This window comes from Narcine bancroftii, chromosome 7 (assembly GCF_036971445.1).
Source record: "Narcine bancroftii isolate sNarBan1 chromosome 7, sNarBan1.hap1, whole genome shotgun sequence".
NCBI classification, from domain to species: domain Eukaryota; kingdom Metazoa; phylum Chordata; class Chondrichthyes; order Torpediniformes; family Narcinidae; genus Narcine; species Narcine bancroftii.
In genome coordinates, this window is record NC_091475.1 from 48,508,772 (window position 1) to 48,528,720 (window position 19,949).

The 19,949-nt window shown below is 38.3% G+C and overlaps 1 protein-coding gene across 7 annotated transcripts in view; it reads right to left on the reverse strand.

Moving 5' to 3' along the window:
• Positions 1 to 1,124: 1,124 nt before the first annotated feature.
• ccdc191 (coiled-coil domain containing 191) overlaps positions 1,125 to 19,949 on the reverse strand; it is a 74,956-nt gene continuing 56,131 nt past the window's right edge. For 5 of the 7 annotated variants that reach the window (XM_069890009.1, XM_069890006.1, XM_069890008.1 and 2 more), the window contains 9 exons: positions 15,630 to 16,135; positions 15,066 to 15,169; positions 14,308 to 14,390; positions 12,981 to 13,082; positions 7,217 to 7,360; positions 6,506 to 6,658; positions 3,799 to 3,953; positions 3,552 to 3,701; positions 1,125 to 1,654 (listed from right to left, as the gene is read on the reverse strand). In XM_069890009.1, the coding sequence (XP_069746110.1) occupies positions 3,566 to 3,701; positions 3,799 to 3,953; positions 6,506 to 6,658; positions 7,217 to 7,360; positions 12,981 to 13,082; positions 14,308 to 14,390; positions 15,066 to 15,169; positions 15,630 to 16,135 (1,383 nt within the window). In that variant the 3' untranslated portion in view covers positions 1,125 to 1,654; positions 3,552 to 3,565. Of the gene's footprint in view, positions 1,655 to 2,613; positions 2,679 to 3,551; positions 3,702 to 3,798; positions 3,954 to 6,505; positions 6,659 to 7,216; positions 7,361 to 12,980; positions 13,083 to 14,307; positions 14,391 to 15,065; positions 15,170 to 15,629; positions 16,136 to 19,949 lie in introns of those variants that run through there. The other 2 variants (XR_011341840.1, XR_011341842.1) reach the window with 2 other exon arrangements.

The following is a 19,949-nucleotide window of genomic DNA, read 5'->3' on the forward strand; positions in this document are numbered from 1 at the left end:
AGATATGTGGACTAAAGCCAGAAAATGTCTGACAAAACAAAAGAGGCATTAATGTCCTAAAATTATTGATGCAATTTCTTCCCATTGGTTGCAATACTTTCCCATAAGTTATAAATCGATCTGAAATGGGAATTAGTGCAAGTGATAGGAAAACAGTTTTGCAGTGGCACAATTAATGCCTTTTGTGAGCACTCGTGTGGAAATATCTGACACAGGTTGTTATATTTTCTTTGTTGATCTATGAAAATGATTGATTTAAGTGCAAAGTTCAAGCCTCTCCAAAAAAGATGATAATGCTTTCAGTGTAGTTGTTTCTCTTTCTGGGGTTTGTTTTGAAGATGCTTCAACTTTTAAGATGACCAACTTTTTTTGTAATTTTCTTTATAAAATTGTTTAATTGGATGAAAAAAAATCATGTTCCGTAATATCGTAGCAGCTTAACGTTTTAAACATTTTTTATGAAAGTTTGCAAAAATCTAACATGAAACGAGGCTGTTTTTGTCTTGACACTAGATATTCATCCATTGATGTTTCATATTTGTGTTCAATTTCAAAGCATGAGAAATATTTTCTCATTCTGTCACAAGATCTCTTTATGAACTCTCTATATTTATAATGTGTTATCTCCTCAGCATTATTATTTCAGAAGAAATCCATCATGAATTGGTCCTGATACGGTGTTGTCATCAATCCATGCTACCTGTTGGAAATTCCACTTTTAAAAATACTTGTAACAAATAGTTAAAATTCTCTGCCTTTTACTTCACACTTATTATTTGAAATACATAGTGCAAGTTTTGCACTGTCTTTCACTGTTGTTTGACACTCGCTTGACTTTTTTTTCCTCTGTGCTATAATTAAGTCAGATACAATTCCCCCTTTTAAGTTAGAAGTAAATAGGTTGTGATTGAATTGAACTCTGTCCAAATTCAACAAAGCAGCAGTTGAACTATGTAATGATTAGCCCACAGGAAAAATATCAGGGTTGTATGTGATGTCATGTATGTACACTGACAATAACTTTGAACCAACTTTCGAGTCAAATATATTTAAATGTACATTATATTTGATTGTATTTCTTTTGTAAGCAATTACCAAAAATAAAATTAGGGGTTTCACCAAAGTTCTTGTAAATTGAATGTCTGAATTTTATTAATGTACAAACATATATGGTAAATCATTTGAGCTTGCCATGTATTCTTCCACTATCTGTTAGATCGTAAATGAAATCTGTGGAGGAAAATGTTCAATAAAAATCAAATGAAGTTGTCTCATGAAAAGTTACTTTTGCATATTCACCAGTTGGATATCAAGAATTAAACTGTCCAATGTAATTTTTAATGATCCCAGTGGCTGCCTGTTTATGGAGAAATACTAATTGTGTATAGGGTATCCATGATTTGAATATCAATTCACTGGGCATTTGACGTTTTCCCTTCAACTTTATAGTTCTGAACAGGCAAGTTATTAAAATATTTTTATCCTTGTGGCTCTTCTAGCAAAGATGATGGAGATTGCTACTGTTCACTTTAGCATTTGTGATCAGGAGGAAGAAATCAACCAAGATTTTTCCTCCCACTGCAACAAGCTTGAACTTGCAGCCCATGCTGATGAGGGTGCTGAGGTACAACCAGGTCTGTGGAAGTGAGAAATCCTATGAGAGGTGGAAAAAAAGAAAGAACAAATATTATAGGTAATTGAATATCTGCTGTACAAAATGAATGTTGAAACATGTATCTTAGATTTCATGGCATTGAAAATCTTTGTTTTATATCAGTTGCCATGTTCTAGTATTTAAGAATTCTTGTACACATTTAAAAATGTAGATGGATTTGTCATTGTATTAGAATTTAATAGTTGAGATTCTTAGAAAATTTGAGGGCTTTCAATAGAATTCCCAAAGGGCTGTGTAATCAAATTGCACTGTGATATTTTATGAATTTTGAATTTATTTCCATTATATCAATCCATATTGTTCAAAATGACATTTATACATTCAATTTGAAATGCAGAATAGTAAAAGTGGACTTTCGAGGTTGTTAGTTAACTTGAATAATTTATAATGTGAATAATATCACTTTTGAGCTTGTTTAATATTTATTTTAATAAAGTTTGAACTATTCTTGCAAAATCAAAAAGTCACTCCCATAAACTGAGTCCTCATTTTCCCCTCATTTTGATTCACTAAAATCCCAAATTGCCAGTTCATAAACCTTGTATTTTGGAAAAATGTCACAATTGAAAGAAAAGTTAAAAAATATTTGTTATATCGATTTGTTAACTATAGATGCCAAATCAGAACCACACGTTCTGTCCGAAAGATGTGATCCAGTGCTAAGGAGCTGACATGTTGAAAGTTAGCATAACTGGTTATAATTTTCACTTATCTAGAGATTTAATTAACTAATCATTAGTATTTGCAAATTTGAAGAGAAATGCATTTCATTGAAGAGCTGGTTTAAGATTGGTGATGGCAGAGTGAAATAATCAATTCACAATTTGATGTATTTATTCTTTTGGTCTAAAACATTTACTGGTACATCAAAGCTATACACCCAATATCCTTTGTTCTGGAGATTCTTATTACTTAGATTGGTCAAGGTAAGTATTTACATTTTCCAAAGTTATCTTCAAAATTTCCTGCCTTTGCAAGGAGAATCAACATATTGCTTCCCATTCTAGAAGAAGGCAAAATAAATGTGTAAAGAATGTGATATAGATTTGAGTGTTTTTGGCTCAAGATTTACAACTTAATTATGATAAAATAGAAACAGTTTTGTATTTATTACTTTTGAGTGGAGTAAAGAAGAAAGATTTTTATAAATTTAAACAAAGGTGGGAAATGGACTTGGATAGTAATGAAAAACACAATAAATGCAAGATATAGAATGGTACAATTTCAGACATCAGTTATATATTACACCACAAAAGCTTAATAGATTGGTGTTTTTGATGTAAACAGGACATAGGCACCTTTTTCCACTGTACATGGACATGCCCCAAATTGAATTTTTTTGGACTAATTGAGATTTTCATCAACAGGTAATAGGTACAAACCTCCCAAGAACCCCTATGCTGGTTCTTTTGGAAGGATATATCAAGGATAAGTCCAGGTTTAAAAAAGATTGCGCTGGCAGTTTCCAGGAAATTTGTAGCGGTTTCATGGAAATTGGATTTGGTATTAAATGGATGGCATGGTGAAATGCGAAGTTGTTTACCTTTGGAAGAGATCACAAATCATTTAAAGAAAAAAAATGAAATTTTTTAGTAAATTTGGTTTCCATATATACAAATTTTGATGTTAACTTTATCAGTAATTACATTAAATCAATTGGTAGAATTAGGAGCGAACCTTGTCATACCCTGGCCTCACCTTAATGTATTTCATTAAATGTTGCTTGTGTGTTTTTTTAATAGGTACAGAGAAATACACATCCACGCGCACACAAACATGCATGCAAACTCACATCCATGTCCATAACCACTTGCATACTTATGCACGCACGCTCACACATATGCAGACACATACAGCACAACTTCAAGATACTTACTGTTTAGTACTTTGTTATTGTATTAGGAAGTCAGGCAGTATTTCAGCAACTTTCTTCCTGAGCTCTTGAATACATTCTTCTTTTCTCTTCTCCTCCCTGTTGAGTATTGGGAAGGTCTTCCAAGCCATGAAAACTGACTTCACTAACCTCCTGCAGGTAAGAAATACAGTTTCACAAATGTACAAGATTAAGTTGAAAGTATTCTAGTAATATAAATGATTGTGAATGGGGAACAAATGGCCAATACTTCTGATGATGTTCTGTTCCAATTCTCTCTTTTTTCCATGATGCTGTCTTTTCCATTATTACAAAATCACCCCAGGCAATAAATATGGATCTTCTTAGAATTGTCAGATGATGTTGATTTGCTCTCTCTTCTAGAATGTTGATATATTCTTTGTACTGTTAAAGGGAGGGAGGAATGATGTGAAATATTTAATCATGCCTTTTACTCCAGCACCACTAAGATTGGATCTCCTTTGATTCCTCTAATATTTAAAAATCACTCTCTTTTGCAAAGATAATCAATGACAGACTTCCCAGCCCTAACAAAACAGGAATTTCAAAAATTCTACAGTGCAGAAGTTTTAGCCCTGATCAGAAGGCTGACTGGTCTCCCTGCTTTGGATGTTCACTGAAAATATACATGTGAACATGTTTGGAATTCACAAATGTGCAAATTGTCTTGACCAACTAAACATAAAATAGTTTTTACTTATTACCACAATGAAGCAATTGAATCTTGAAGCAACGCTGCAGGGGAATTAAACATTTTCTTTCATGTTCTCATTAACTCTTGTACAAAGGAGTAATTTCCATACCTTGCAATGCTAGCATATTCCTGGAATATAGATAACAAAATCCACCCCAATACCACTGGGACTACTGCAGTATTGTATCATTTTAATATTTCCAGTATTATTTAAACTTTGACCTCATATGAGTTGATTTAAGGACAAGACCATTCTCTTGACAGCCTGAGAACTCTGAAATCTGCTGTCATGTCTGGACTTGAGGTGGAGCTCACTGGTAACATTTTCTGGTTTCAGTCACCTAAAGCTCGATTGTTGTGAGAGTCTGCCCTTCAACTTACCTCTGAGAATGCCGTACTTAAATGGCAATCGAGTTTAGCAGATCACCATACTAAATAATCATACAATGCCATCTGGAATGATGTTTGCTTTGCAAATTGACCGGTTACTTTCTTGAAGTATAATTTTGCACAGTATCTTAGCATGTTTCCCTTCGACTTACATTAAGACCTACACTGAATTTTTTTCTTGCAGCATTACAAATCCTTGAATTTAATTGTATTATTTTGCAATGTATTTGAACTAGAAAATTTTGGTATAACAAGTCTAATGCTTGTCATCTTCTTCCTACCCTGATTTTGACATTTTACTCTGCTGTCAACATTTTTGTCGAGGTATCCTTATTCTCACATCGGTTTACCAGGTCCTTAAAGCACAATTAATTCAATGCACTCAGAGCCTTGGTGTCGGACGAGCAGATTTTGGGTGTTGTTCCTATTTATATTTCCAATTCACTGTACTTTTTTTTAGAAGCAGCATAGAAAGCTCAAAGAAAGCATGAGAATTGGAGGCCCCAGTGAATGGAAAGATGCTTAGGAATCAACATCCAGTAAGACAAATTTTCACTATATTTGATTCTGTTTACAGTACAACTTCAATTATCCAAAATGGTTGGGACCGGATGTATGCCAGATAAACTTTTTTTGGAGAACTGGTCATATTTTAAAAACAGCCAATCAGTGGTTAAAATACATGAAACAACAAGGCTACTTCTGTAACCCTGCACACGGAACTCTAAAATTCAACAGGATCTACTACTTTGCAGTTTCATGAGTAAATTTGCAGGACTCCTCTCAGTATGTCAAAAAGTAATACTGCAGATACTGGAAATGTGAAATAAAATCTGACTGACTAATTATTTTCCTTACATTCTTTTAAACCCCTATCCTAACCCATTCATTCTCCAATAACTACTTTTTAACTTTCTTTCACCAATTTTTTTTTTGCCCCATCTCAATCTAGGTTTTACAAGGGCAAAGTCCTCCTGTAAAGCATAGTCATAATTTCTTAAAACTTCCATGAAGCTGAAAACTATTCACATTTGTTTATATCAGTGGTTCCCAAACATTTTTGGGCTGCCGTCTCCTGAGTGCCCACCCTCCATACAACAGGAATGGTTGGAGGGGGGTTATGATGCCAGTACAACACGGCAACCATCAAGACCAGCTCTTGCAAGAATACCTTGTCACCATTTATTTTGCTCACTACTGCCACCGAGTCTGCCAAGCTGCCTGTCTCATCTCTGGCAAGCCTTGCTGTACTAAAACATTGGCTGTTAAGGACACTCCCCTTGGGTATAACTGTGTATGCACCTATTGTCTGACCACATCGTCAACTGGCACTTCAGCTTCTTCATTAAATTTTGCAGCAGACTTAACAAGGCTGAAAGTTCAGAATTCCCCCTTTTTCCTGACCACTCCCTTTGATCTTGTCAGCCCCCAATTTGGAAATCATAAGATGAGATCAAGGCATTGTCTAGTGTAATTTTACTTATTTTCTATCCAGAATTATTTTTAAAGAAATATTGTTAAATAAACAATTATGGATATATTTTAAATTTACATTTATATGTAATCTGTGATATGTATATGGTATGATCTGTTATTTGTTTTATTAGAAGACTTTGTATGTAGGATTTATGATAAACTCAATAAAATATTTTAAAAATAAAGCTATTCACAATTAAATCTTGCTAGTTTTGAACTTAAGAATATACAGAGCTGATTTTCCCTATTCCTTTCTGTCCCCAAATTTAATTTTAAAAGACTAACCATTTAAGTCAAGAAAGACACCAAATAAAATTTTGAATATCAAATACATTAAGCTGTTGAATATCTTGGAATTGTTCCAGATAACACTCACCTTGTGCCAGTTCTTCAAACACTTTTTAAGAAGAATCCCATTGTACACTTTCTCAGCTTTAAATTTCTTTTCAGCCAGTGATTCCGATACATTCTGATGCCAGATACATACACAATTCCTTAGGAGTGAAGAGTTATAGTGATCTTCTGAAAACTTGTATAAAAATACAGAAATAAATCTGATCAAATATACAAACAACGTTTCTACAGAAAAAAAAATACAAGAACACTCCCTTTTTCCCCAAAGAATGAACTTTAAATATTTGTTTTTGCAAACATGGTTTTATTGTTACAAACCCTGGCAGAGAAGGTAAAGTCATGACTGCCGAGAACTCTTGTCAAAGAGTGGGTAGGTGGTGATGATGTTGAATTTTAGATGGGTGGACTACCGTTGGCCTGCAAAGTTTCAATTGAATAATTATGATTTAATTTTGTTTGAAATTCCAAGAGTTCTTGCATCCACTGTTGCTTTGGAAGTCAAACCAATAAAGAACTTGGGTATACATCTTAAAATTCTATGTTTTTGTTTCTTTATTGCTCAACTTAACCAAAAATATTATTCAAAATGTAATTTTTCAGTACCATTTGCTCACTGAATTATTCTGCTGAGCTCCCCATTCAGAATGCAGATTGAAGTCTGACTATCTCCAGTCTTTCCTCATTTTTATTCCCAATGTCTGGTTGTGACTATTCAAATCTAGTTGCAAGTTACCTTCATGTTTTGCTTTGAAATTTCTAGTAGCTTTCGCCAGGGCCCAAGACCTCGCTTATTCAGAAGAAATTCCTCATAGTGCTTTTTTGCAGCACACTGGTTTTGTCTTTGTTTTTCCAACCTTAGCTGCTTTTCAGTTTCTTTCTGAAATGACAGGAAAACAAGCAGTTCAGAATTTTGAACATTCATAATGTGCACACAATATTGTAATGAATACCAAGTTTTAATTAAAGCATTTAAATGTTTCAAAGATTTAATTGAATATATGCTTAAAAATACAAACTCTTGCTGCTACTAAAACATTGTCACAAATTCAATTCTTCCCCAATCGTCCCACGAATTTCACCAAAAAAATTCCAGAAATGTATATTTTGTGTAGTTTTTGAAAATTGATGCTGATTTGACTCCAGCATTTTTTTCCACTGTTTTATAAATTCTCTGCTTTTACATTTTAAACGGTGGACTCTTCTGCATTTGTAGAGCTTGTTGAAAGAACCAAAGACTTGTTGATCCAAACCAAGGCTTTTATTAGCAAAAGACAGGAGCTCTTCACAGGTGGCCGACCAGTCCGGAATGATTGGACCTGGCTAGGGACACAACCCTCTAAGGTCCAGACAGTAGGCTTGGCTATTCTCAGCCAATCGCTGTAAGCACAGTCATTACATACTTTTGTTTTCTTCTTTCTTTGGCTTGGCTTCGCGGACGAAGATTTTTGGAGGGGTAATGTCCACGTCAGCTGCAGGCTTGTTTGTGGCTGACAAGTCTGATGCGGGACAGACAGACACGGTTGCAAGGGAAAATTGGTTGGTTGGGGTTGGGTGTTGGGTTTTTCCTCCTTTGTCTTTTGTCAGTGAGTACTCTAGATACTGTAACTATATGCATTGGTGATAGGTCTGTACTATCACATTCATCCCTTCTTGGAGAACTGACCCTGGGGTGGAAGGGAAGGGAAAAAAAAACGAGGGAGAGAATGAAAGGAAGAGTAGGTTAAGGACTGTAGCGGTCAGGGGGTCTGACCATCTGGCGTGACCGCCGTGGTGCCAGGATTAGGGTCGCTGGAGTGGTGTCGCCAGCAGGCTCGTCGGGTGCCACCGCTCCTTCGCTCAATTCCCCAGCCGTGTTGTCAGTAGGGTGGCCCGGGACTTTGGGGTGCTGTTGGTCCTTCTGTGGCGGCATGGGGCCTGGGGAATAAAGAGTTGGGGAAGGTTGGGTTGGGGGGGTTGCTGGGCCTACCATGTCCTGAGCTAGGTCCCGCACCGAAACATTGTCCTCCCGCCCGTCTGGGCGTGCGGGTTCGCGTGGAGTAGAGTCACTCAGTCAACCAAGGGGTCATTCTTTGAGTGCCGGACGAGGCGTCGCAAAAGGCCAGGGACGGTGAGCCATGCCGGTACAGTGGTTCCTGATTTGGATTTCCTCGGGAAAAGGAACATCCTTTTGTGGGGGGTGGCATTTGTTGCGGTACATAGGAGGGAGCAGATGGAGTGTAAGGCACTAGTGAGAACCTCCTGCCAGTGAAAGGTGGGGAGACCTTTAGACCGGAGAGCCAATGTAACCACTCTCCAAATGGTGGCATTCTCCCTCTCGACCTGGCCGTTACCGTGTGGGTTATAGCTGGTGGTCCTGCTTGAAGCGATACTACACTCCAGAAGGTACTGTTGCAGCTCTGCACTCATGAAGGAGGTCCCCCTATCACTGTGGATGGAATTGGGGTACCCGAAAATGGCAAAGATATTGTGAAGGGCCTGTATCACTGAGGTGGCGGTGGGGTCTGGGCAAGGCACAGCGAACGGGAAGCAGGAGTACTCGTCGATGGCCGTAAGGATGTAGTTATTTCAGTTGGTCGACGGTAGGGGCCCCTTAAAGTCTATGCTAAGACGCTCGAAGGGGCGGGTGGCTTTAATAACGTGGGAGTTCCCCGGACGGAAGAAATGGGGCTTGCATTCAGCGCACACCGAACAGGCTCGGGTCATGGAGCGAATCTCCTCGACTGTAGGGTAGGTTGCGTGCCTTCACAAAGTGGGCAAACATAGTGACCTCTGGATGACAGAGCGCCTCATGGAGTTTCTCTAGTCTATCCATCTGTACGCTGGAGAGCGCGTCAGGCGGGTCGTTGAGCTTACCAGTACGGTACAGGATGTCATAGTTAAAGGTGGAGAGTTTGATTTTGTCGTTTTTTATCTTACCACGCTGGGTGTTGCTGAACATGAAGGAGACCGCGCGTTGATCAGTCAACAGTGTAAAGTGCCCCCCAGCGAGGTAATGTCTCCAACGACACACCGCTTCAACTATGGCCTGGGCCTCCTTCTCGACCGAGGAGTGTCTACTCTCTGGACCCTGGAGGGTTCTGGAGAAGAAGGCTACAGGCTGACTGGCCTGGTTCAAGGTGGCTGCCAGGACAAAGTCGGATGCATCGCTCTCGACTTGAAACGGGACAGACTCATCGATGGCGTGCAGCGTTGATGTCGGATTTGATTCGATCGAAAGCCGCTCTGGCTTCAGTCGAGAGGGGAAAGGAGGTGGTCTTGATAAGAGGACGCGCCTTGTCGGCGTAGTGTGGAACCCGTTGGGCGTAATATGAGAAAGCCCAGACAGCGTTTGAGCGCTTTCTGGGTATGGGGGGGGGGGTAAGTCCATTAGGGGACGCATGCGGTCAGGATCTGGCATCATTTCCCAGTTCACCACGCAACCTAGAATCGCGAGTTGTGTGGTCTGAAAGACACACTTGTCAAAATTGTAGGTCAGGTTCAGCCGACTGGCAGTTTGAAGAAATTTGTCTAGGTTGGCGTCGTGGCCCTGCGTGTCGTGGCTGCAGATGGTGACATTGTCCAGATACGTGAAGGTAGTGGTTAGCCCGTTCTGGTCCACCATCCGGTCCATTTCCCACTGGAAGACCACGACACCATTCGTGACCTCGAATGGTACCCTGAGAAATTGATACAGCCACCCATTCGCTTCGAAGGCCGTGAATGGTCGGTCCTCATAGCGGATCGGGAGCTGGTGGTAGGCCGAACGTAGGTCAGTGGTGGAGAATATGCTATATTGGGCGATCTGGTTCACCACATCCGTGATGCGTGGCAGGGGGTACGCATCCAGGAGCGTGAAGCGGTTAATGGTCTGGCTATAGTCGACCACCATCCGTAGCTTTTCCCCGTTCTTGACAACCACCAACGGGGCTCTCCAGGGACTTGAACTGGGTTCGATGATGTCCTCATCCAGCAATCTACGCACCTCACTCCTAATGAATTGCCTGTTTTCGTAACTATATTGCTGACTTTTGGTGGCCACAGGCTTCCAGCCAGGGGTGAGGTTTGCGAAGAGTGCTGGTGGGGCAATCCGGAGTGTGGAAAGGCCGCAGGAGTGGCCCTGGGGTGGGTTGCTCGGGTGCTTCAGGGGTGGGGCGATGGCAGGACAAGAGGGGGGGCGTGGGGTCCCCCAAAGTGTAGGGTCCCCCAAAGTGTAGGGACACCATTCGAAACTGACACTTCTACGCCTTGTTTGAGCCAGCCTCACTTCGTTCGATCGGAGCCCGGCCACATAGGCATCCCGGACGAGATCGTTTGTGATCTCGGCAGCCGTTTTGTCCACACAGTTACAGTCCTTGCCCAATGCCTTGACTACTTGTAAATATGCCCTGCTGGACTCACCGGACTGTTGCTTCCTCGATGCAAGCATGAGCCGGGCATGAACTCTGTTCATTGGTTGATCGTACAGTTCTTTCAGTACCTTTATGGCTGCGGTGTAAGTGGTCTCTTCCTGGATGTTCTCGTAGACTCTCAAGGACACCATAGACAGCAATGCTGTTAGACGCTGGTAATCCTCCTCCACCTCAATGAGCCTTAGGAAGTTTTCAAAGTTCAACAGCCAGAACTTAAAGGCTTTGAAGGCTGTAGCTGACTGTGGGTCGATGTCAAATTTTTCTGGCCGAGTCAGACGCTCCATCCTTTTTTAAAAAAATTCTTTTTGCTAATAAAATTGTAGAGCTCGTCAAAAGAACCAAAGACTTGTTGATCCAAACCAAGGCTTTTATTAGCAAAAGACAGGAGCTTCTTCACAGGTGGCCGACCAGTCCGGAATGATCCGACCTGGCTAGGGACACAACCCTTTTAAAGCCCAGACAATAGGCATGGCTAAGCTCTCAGCCAATCGCTGTAAGCACAGTCATTACATACTCTAGATGCTGTAACTATATACATTGGTGATAGGTCTGTACTATCACAGCACTATAATTATGTTATCTCTCCTTCCCTTTACAAATACATTAATCTGGACTGCAATCTGTAATAGTTGGTCCAGTATTTAAAGAATACTAGAAAATTACTACCAGTGGATCCACTTCCTTAAGCACTTTGACATGCACGTGATGATTTTACACAATTAGAAAAATGATCAAAATTTAATTGGCTTTAATTAAATACAACTGAATTACTGAAATACTTTTAGCATTCTTACAATGGAATTTAGTTTGATGCCTTGCTGTGGACAGCAGAAGGAAAAAGACTCAGTTAAATTACAATGGACGGTACAAATACGATTATCTGAAATGGTCAGGACTGGGCCTATTTCAGATGAATGATATTTTCAAATAACTGGTCATTTAAAAAAAACAGCCCAGTAGCAACAGAAAATCATAGTGTTTAAACAAATAGCAAGGGAAGCCTTCTTAAGCATGAAATAATTTTTAATTCTCATTAAAAAAAAAACCCAACCTGAACAAAATAAGATAAATCCAACATCAAAAACTCAAAATTCTACTCAGATGTTTTTCCAAAATTTTTTCAGCATGTGACATCAGTTCAGCTCTGAAAATTATAACTGAGGATTTCCGATTTTTCTGAAATCCTCACTTATCTGAAAAAAAATTGTTGCCGAACAGACGTCACTTCTGGGTGCAAGAACATTTCTGAAAGCTGATGGTTTTGAAGAATCGGAGTTGTACTGTAATTGGGAACCACATTTAACAATTTACCAGATTACCAGAAAAAGAGGCATACAGTGCAAAATCCCTAATCCATTCATGTACTCATACAGATATTTCCGAATAAGAGCTTACAGTTTGATCAGTCTGAATGGCCAGTGAAAGGAAACAACAAGCTAGGAAATACATCAATCAGTCTTTTATTGGAAGGACTAGTGTCCTACATCACTAAATTGTTGAGCTTCAGCTATTTTGTATAATAGCATATTGAACTTGCAGCCACAAACTGAACATAGTGAGAATTAAAATAACTCCACAAAATATCATACCAACAGTAGGATACCATAATCTCTTCGTTTCAAAGTCTTAGGGGAGCAATGCATTATTTCCTCCCATTCAGAACTACCTTTATTGAAGTAAAGTACTTCTCCAGTCCTTCAATTTTTAAACATATAGCAAGGTACCAGGCCCACAAGCCTGTGCCACCCAATTGACCTACAACCCCTATATGTATTGAAGGAAACCAGAATCCACACAGACATGGGAGAATATACAAACTCATGGTGTGGGATTCGAACCACACTCCCGATCGCTGGTGCTGTAACAGCATTGCGCTAACCATGCTGCCCTATGTATGGATTGACCTAATATAAATAAAACATTTTAATTTGGGATACATGAGGCTCAAAAGAAAATAATTTCATTACCTGCATATTTCCTTTTATATTTAATAACCAAATAAACCCCCGATTTTAACGCAAGTAAATTGATGCAGGAATGTGCTCATACATTGGACTGCGGGGGGGGGGGGGGGGGGCGGTGGTGGAGAGTAGCTTTGTAAATACAGACCTGTCTCTGTAATCTTTTCTCCTCGCGCTTCTTTTCTAACAATGCCTGTTTCTCTGCTTCCTGCTGAATTTGCCGCTTTTCATCTTCTGCTCTCAGGTGCACCTTAGCCAAGCAAATGGAAAATATTCTTCAAAGCCCACAGAACCTATAGCAGCTTAAACATTTTTAAACTACATTACAATTTCCCGATTCCACAATTGAATCTCATTTTGCTTGCCATGTTTCAAATTACGTGCAATTGATAGAAATTCAAATGACCTTTACCAACGTGCAAGAGGGAGGACTAATATTCAAGATGCTCATTTTCTTTTTAGTCTGTTTTTATTAAAATTAGCTTCAAAATAAGCCATTAAATCATTCAGTGTGACACTTAATGTACTATGTTAGTGAATAATTTGAAGAGAAAATTCAGAAAATGCCTTTCATGGTACCAAGCCATCTCAAAAAGCAATGGCCATTTATTTAGTTCTGAATTGTACACACTGATATAATAGGGAAGAAGTCCAATTTGTGCACCCCAGACACTTACAGAATGCACTTGGATAATGATGAAATAATTTTCTTAAGGATTAAATATTGTTCAGAATACTGAGATAAAGTTTACAATGATTAACACTCCTAATCTTGGATCTAAGGGCAAACTGTTCACTATTTCATCAAAAAAATGATGCCATTCTTTCACAACTTCTCTTGTCTCTGCTACAGATATTGTGCTTATGTACACTGAATGGGACTTACAATCTTTTAATTCAGAGAAAAATATACTGTAACTAGGAACCATTTTTTACAAGTTAGCTCATTTGCGATCATGATAAGCTACCATTTATTACTCTTAACATAAAAATGCAATATTTCCAATGCAATATTTTGATGCTTCAGTTTTTCTAACATATTCTTAACCTTACAATGTGATATGAGGAATCCAAAGTGTGACTTTCCACTGTCACCGAACCAGAGTCTATTGTTTATGGGCACCTAATACTTCCAATTGTGATTCAAATTTAACCACAAACATTTACTATCTGAAATGGTCCTGATTTTATGAAGAATAAAATAAGAGCTTTAGTTTAAAGGAGGTAGAACTCTTTTAATTAAATTTTAAATGCATTTTCCCTCACGGATCCTTTCTATTCATGCAGCAGATGTTCTTGGTGCCAGTTGAACAAATTTAACTATTTTGTTCCCAAAATGATGGGGCACTTTTACTCTTGGCCATCGTTTAATTATATTTTCATTAAAATTACTTCGATATAAATTATCAAGCTCGATGCTTTAACGATACTAGGTTAAATTGATAAAGAAAAAGGAAAACAATGTCAAAACGCACAAGTTTTTCTTCTTCCTTTTTTCTTTTGATCTCTTCCAGTTCTTTTCTTCTTGCCATGCGATGCTTTGCTCGTTCCTCCATTGCTGAGAAAATACTTAACATTTTTAGAGGTAGCACGGAAGTGGATAGCTTTACATTAGTTATTCAGTATCACCAATTTAATTGGTTATTTCATTCAATGCAATTTAGGTTAATACTCTTTCAGTAGGATTATGTACTAGAACAGCACAAATGTAAAGTGCAATATTAATTGGTTTTAGTTAAATAAATCTAAATTAGTTGGAACTTCATAATGATCAAAGATGGTTCATTTGCCTGATCAGACCATTGTTTCCCAAAAGCACAAATCCTAATCTAATTTGCTGATTAAATGATTGTTCACTTTGTGTCCACAGATGCTTCCTAACCTGTTCTATCCCTTATCAATGCTGTTTTAATTGTATAATGGCCATCTTTTATAAAAGGACATTTATTATAAAAGTCCTCTAATAGATTATTACAAGAATTAATTAACAGCCAAACCAAATATCATACAAAGCTGAATATCCATGTATCTTTACTAAAGATGTTATATATTTTCATTTATTCTCATGGTATGGATATCAATTTGAAGTAGATTCCTCACTGATTTACTGAAAATCTGTTGTCCCAAGTTTGAATATCAGTCAACTTAATAACACCAAGTATATCACAAAAAAAATAAAGTTCAGAATAACATAAAATATAGTTATTTGAGCCACCATATTAAAACTACATACCTTTGACGATTGGATGAGGAGAAATCATGTTATGATTGGTTTTGCTACAAATGGTAATGCTTGTTGAATGACTGGATTCCTCAGCTGATGCTGGACCAATAGACCTATGGGAAAATAAAACCTAAAGATATTGTAAATCTTTCCAAGTGCTTTCCAAAATCTTAGATGTTCAGGATTTTTTTTAACAAAGGAAAGATTTTCAGAAATGGTCACAGCTTCCAAGAATTTGGTTTGTATTTGTAATGCTAACAAAGGCCATGTTTATTGTTGATCCTAGACTGCTGCCTTCTTGAAATTCTGCAATTAATACTTGCACAATTCACAACATTGTAGGTGTCACTGGCTTTGCACCCAGTAAAATGTTTCCAAGATACTCACAGGCCAGTGGGCAAGGATGGGAAATTCCTCCTCACACATTTCAGCAAATCAAATGGAATTTTATGACAAGTGGTTTCACAATCATTATTAATATAGCTTTTGAAAAAAAATCCAAGATATTAACCAAACACAAATTCCACAATAGTCTTAATTTTTGAAAATAAATGAAGAGAAAGGTAACATTACCGTAATGTATGTACAGCAATATCTTTCATATCGAGCTGCACATTTTCAGCTGGTCTTCTACCCTGACGATTGATCTCAACTTGCATCTTTTGTGTTGCATTAACAATTGCTGTGGTTATGGCTGAGGCCAATTTTGCCTCTTGCTGCAACATTGTTAACTGTTGTTTCTCCTGAAGTTCTTCAATTATTTTCTGCTTTTCCTGAAGTTGTTTCTTTTGATCCTCAATAAGTTGCTGTTGGAATGCATGGTTATGTGTAAAATTACCTTGAAAATGTTGAATAACCTTCCTTGCATTGCTAGAATGAGATTTGTGATGCTTCTGGCCTCCATCTGTAATTGTGCCAGTGTTTGGTAGAGATGTTATAGCCTCTGAGTGTAGTTCTGCATGTTTGTGAGTAATCTGCCAAGCAAATTTTGGTCTTGTGGCTACAAATGGATGAGTTTTTCTATCTTCAGTCATCAGAAAAGCATTGACTGGAGAAGGATCTTGCTTCTTCATGGACATCTGTGAATTTTATTGAAATAATGCAAGATGTAAATTTTAATACTACATTTATTTAAATCTATAACAATTTCTATCCAGTTCTCAAGGTAGACCAACATAAAGAATAATAAATGAAAAACACTGACCTCATGTTCTTATGTACTTGCATTCCAAAGACAACTCAACAGGAGCAATAATAAGACACCTGTCCTAAGCCTCATGTTTGACCACCTCCCATTTCCTCCTCATTTCCCTTGATTGTTTATAGGTCTGTCAATCTCTCCCTTGAATGTATTCAACAACTCCACCTCTAGTTTTCTGATGGAGAGAATTGCAAAAAGAGTTTTGTAGGGCATGTAAAAGGCAAAGGAGAAGGAAGCAGAGCCAGGCCTGGGCCACTGGTAAATGTCAGGAGCTGAACTTTGCAGAGCGTGTAAAAGGGAAGCAGCGTGAAGGAGAGCCATGACTTTTAGAGGAGCGCAGAAGGCTTTAAAAAGCAGTGAGAAAGGTAGGAGCTTTTTAAAATGTCTCCATTGGCTAATTAACTGTAGCCAATAAAAAGGGAAGATCAAGCAGAGAGGCCAGTGCATGAGTGGCTTAGCGTAGAGGTGGGCCAACTCCAAAGACAAGCTCAACCTGCTCAATCTCTCCTCATATACCAACCCATTTACATCCCCAGAGTCAATGTAGTGAACCATCACTGCAGCACAAACACATCCTTTCCAAAAAGCAAAGTCTAAATCTGTATACAGCAGTGATCAAAATGTCTACTTTTATTTGTTGTACCTGAGTATTTAGTTTTATATTTCATATATCATGGAGTGAGCATTCATGATCAAAAATGCTCAGCAAGTTTTCCCAATCAGAAGAGGGCTTCATGGTTAACAAAGGAGGTACAGGATACTGTTAAATTGAAAACTAGGATATACAAAATTACATTTAGTAGCGGTAGATCAGATAAATGGGAAGATTTTGGAATCCAATAGAAGACCAAAAGCTCATTAGAAGGGAGAATATTAATTCTGAGAGAAAACAGTAAATTTTTCTATGGATTTATATAAAAAAAAGGAGAGCAGCAAAGGTAAAACGTATGGGATCCAGAAAACAAAGCTGGTGCATTATTGACATGGAGATGGCAGATATCAGTGGAGAACATGACTAATTTCAAACAATACAACTTCCAAAAATCTCAATTACAAAGGAATAAAGTTTCAAAGAAAGTTAGGGATTTTAAGGTGATGGACAGTATGTTAGAGTTAAATAATGTTGATCCAGAGGTAGTGAACTATCTAAATTTGAGAACAGAAGATTGGAAAGCAGCCAATGTGACTCCATTGTTCAGCAGGGAAAGTCCAGGTAGTTTAACAGCCATCAGTGACAAGACACTAGAGTCAATAATCAAAGAGGAAATTACTAATTATTTAGGAATGTTGAATATAATGAAATCTAGTCAACGTGGTTAAATCATGTTTGACAAATTTCCTTGAATTCTTTGAGGTTGTGATGTGATCAGACAGTTGATATAGAGTGGAACCTGTAGATGTGTATTTAGATGTTCAAAAAATTTTTTGACATGGTGCCACGCAAGAGACTGGCACATGTGGGGGGAGCATAATTAGCATGGTGGTCAACGCGACACTGTTACAGTGCCAGCAACCTGGGATCAAATCCATCGCTGAATGTAATGAGTTTGTACAATCTCCCCATGTCTGCGTGGATTTTCCTGGCTTCCTTCCACCCCCTTCAAAACATATGGGGGTTGTTGGCGGATTTGGGCAGCACGGGATCGTAGGCCAGAAGGGCCCGTCACCATGCGGTATCTCTAATTTCAATTTTTAAAAAATCAATTATAATCCTATGGATACTGGATTAAATATATTAGAAGGTATTGTGAGCTGGTTAGCCCAGCAGTTTTACTGCACCAGCCAGCACTGTCTGCAAAGAGTTTGTACATTCTCTCCATGTCTGTGTGGGTTTCCTCCGGGTACTCCAATTTCCTCACATAGAGTTAATAGGAAATTGGTCGCAGGTGTGTACAGGTTGTATGTCTTTTATCCGGTGACGTTGGGACCTGGCCATTGCTGGACCATAGAAAATTCTGGAAAACAGAAATTGACCCCTAAAGGAACCCCCTTATGTAAACATATCAAAAGGTAGAACAAAGTTTGAAACAGGAAATAATCCTGTGGAGCAGCACGGTTAGCATAATAGTAAGTACAATGCCTTTACAGTGCCAGCGATTGTGACTGGGGTTAGAGTCCCACGCTGTCTGTAAGGAGTTTGTACTAATGGCAGATTCAACCTTTTCAGTCCCAGCGATCAAATGGTGGCAGAATCAAACATGCCAGATCACAGAGCACTGGATAAGAGAGGTACAACCTGTCATTGGGCAGCATGGTCCAGAAGAGCCTGTTACCATGCTGTATCTCAAAATTTTTTTAAAAATTACAATTAAAAATTTGAAAAATATGACAGACAATAAATAGGTTATTTTCGGGTAAAAGTGGAATATCACAGGGATCAGTGCTTGAACTACGATCACTTAATATTTACATTATCTGGAGGAAAGAACAATATGCAATCTTTCCAAATTTGCTGATGAAAGGGATGTTGTGATAAGGATATTGTATTTTTACAAATGGCATGATGAAAGATTGAACAAGTGTGCAGAAAACTAGCAAATGGAGTTGAATGTGGGAAAGTGAGAGGTCACTCATTTTGGTAGAAATCAAAAGGCAGATTATCTATATGGAAAGAGACTGCAAATAGATGAAGTTCAGAGGACCAAAGTGCTCTAGTGCAGGAATCACAAAATATAGTAAGCAGTCCAACAAATAGTTAAGGTGCAAACAACATTTTAGTCATCATTGCAAAGAGGTTGAAGACTGAAATTGGAACAGATTTGTTGCATTGTGCAGGGTGTTGGCAAGGCCTTATCTGAATATATTATGTGTAGTTATGCTCCACTTACTAGAAAAGAAGATTTCATAACATCATAAGCAGGATAAAGGAGATTCACAAGGCTGATTCCTGGGACAGAAGGGCTGCCCTACCAAGAGAGTTTAAATAGTTTGGTTCTATATTCTTAGGAGTTTAGAAGAATCAGTTGTGACCTTATTCAAGAAAATAAGACTGAAAGCGCACTTAAAGGTAGACATTTGGATGTTTTCACTAGTGGAAGAGTCTCAAACAAGGAGACATGACCACAAGGGGCTAGTAATTTATAATAGGTACAAAGAAATTACTTCCCACAAATCGTGGGTGAATCCCCAGAATTCTCTGGCTAGTGGGTGGTGGGATGTGAAATTTGAAACATTAAAAATATTTAAAGTCAAGGTGGATAAATATTTGATAGATTGCAGAATGGGCACTGAAGAGGTGCTGACCTCAGCATAGATCAGCCATGACAATATGAAATAATGGGGCAGGCTTGAAGGATCTAATAGATTACATTTGTTCCTATTTTCTTGTGTCCTTGTGAACTAAAGGAAAAGGCTGTGTACCCAGTGCCATTTTGTTTTCAATTGTTCATTTATGGAGTTTATGCTTCTCTAATGGCTCATGATACCTCGTGAACACAAAGGAATTAGAATCAAATGAAAGGTAGAGTAGAACTCCGATTATCCGAAATGGTTGGGACCCGACCTATTTCGGATAAACGATATTTTCGGATAACTGGTCATTTTGAAAAAAAATAACCCAGTAGCAACAGCAAATCTCTTGTAACAGTGTTTAAACACCAAGGGAAGGCTTTTAAAGCATGAAATAATATTTAATTCTCACCAAAAAAACAACCTGAACAAAATAAGATAAATCCAATACCAAAAACTCAAAA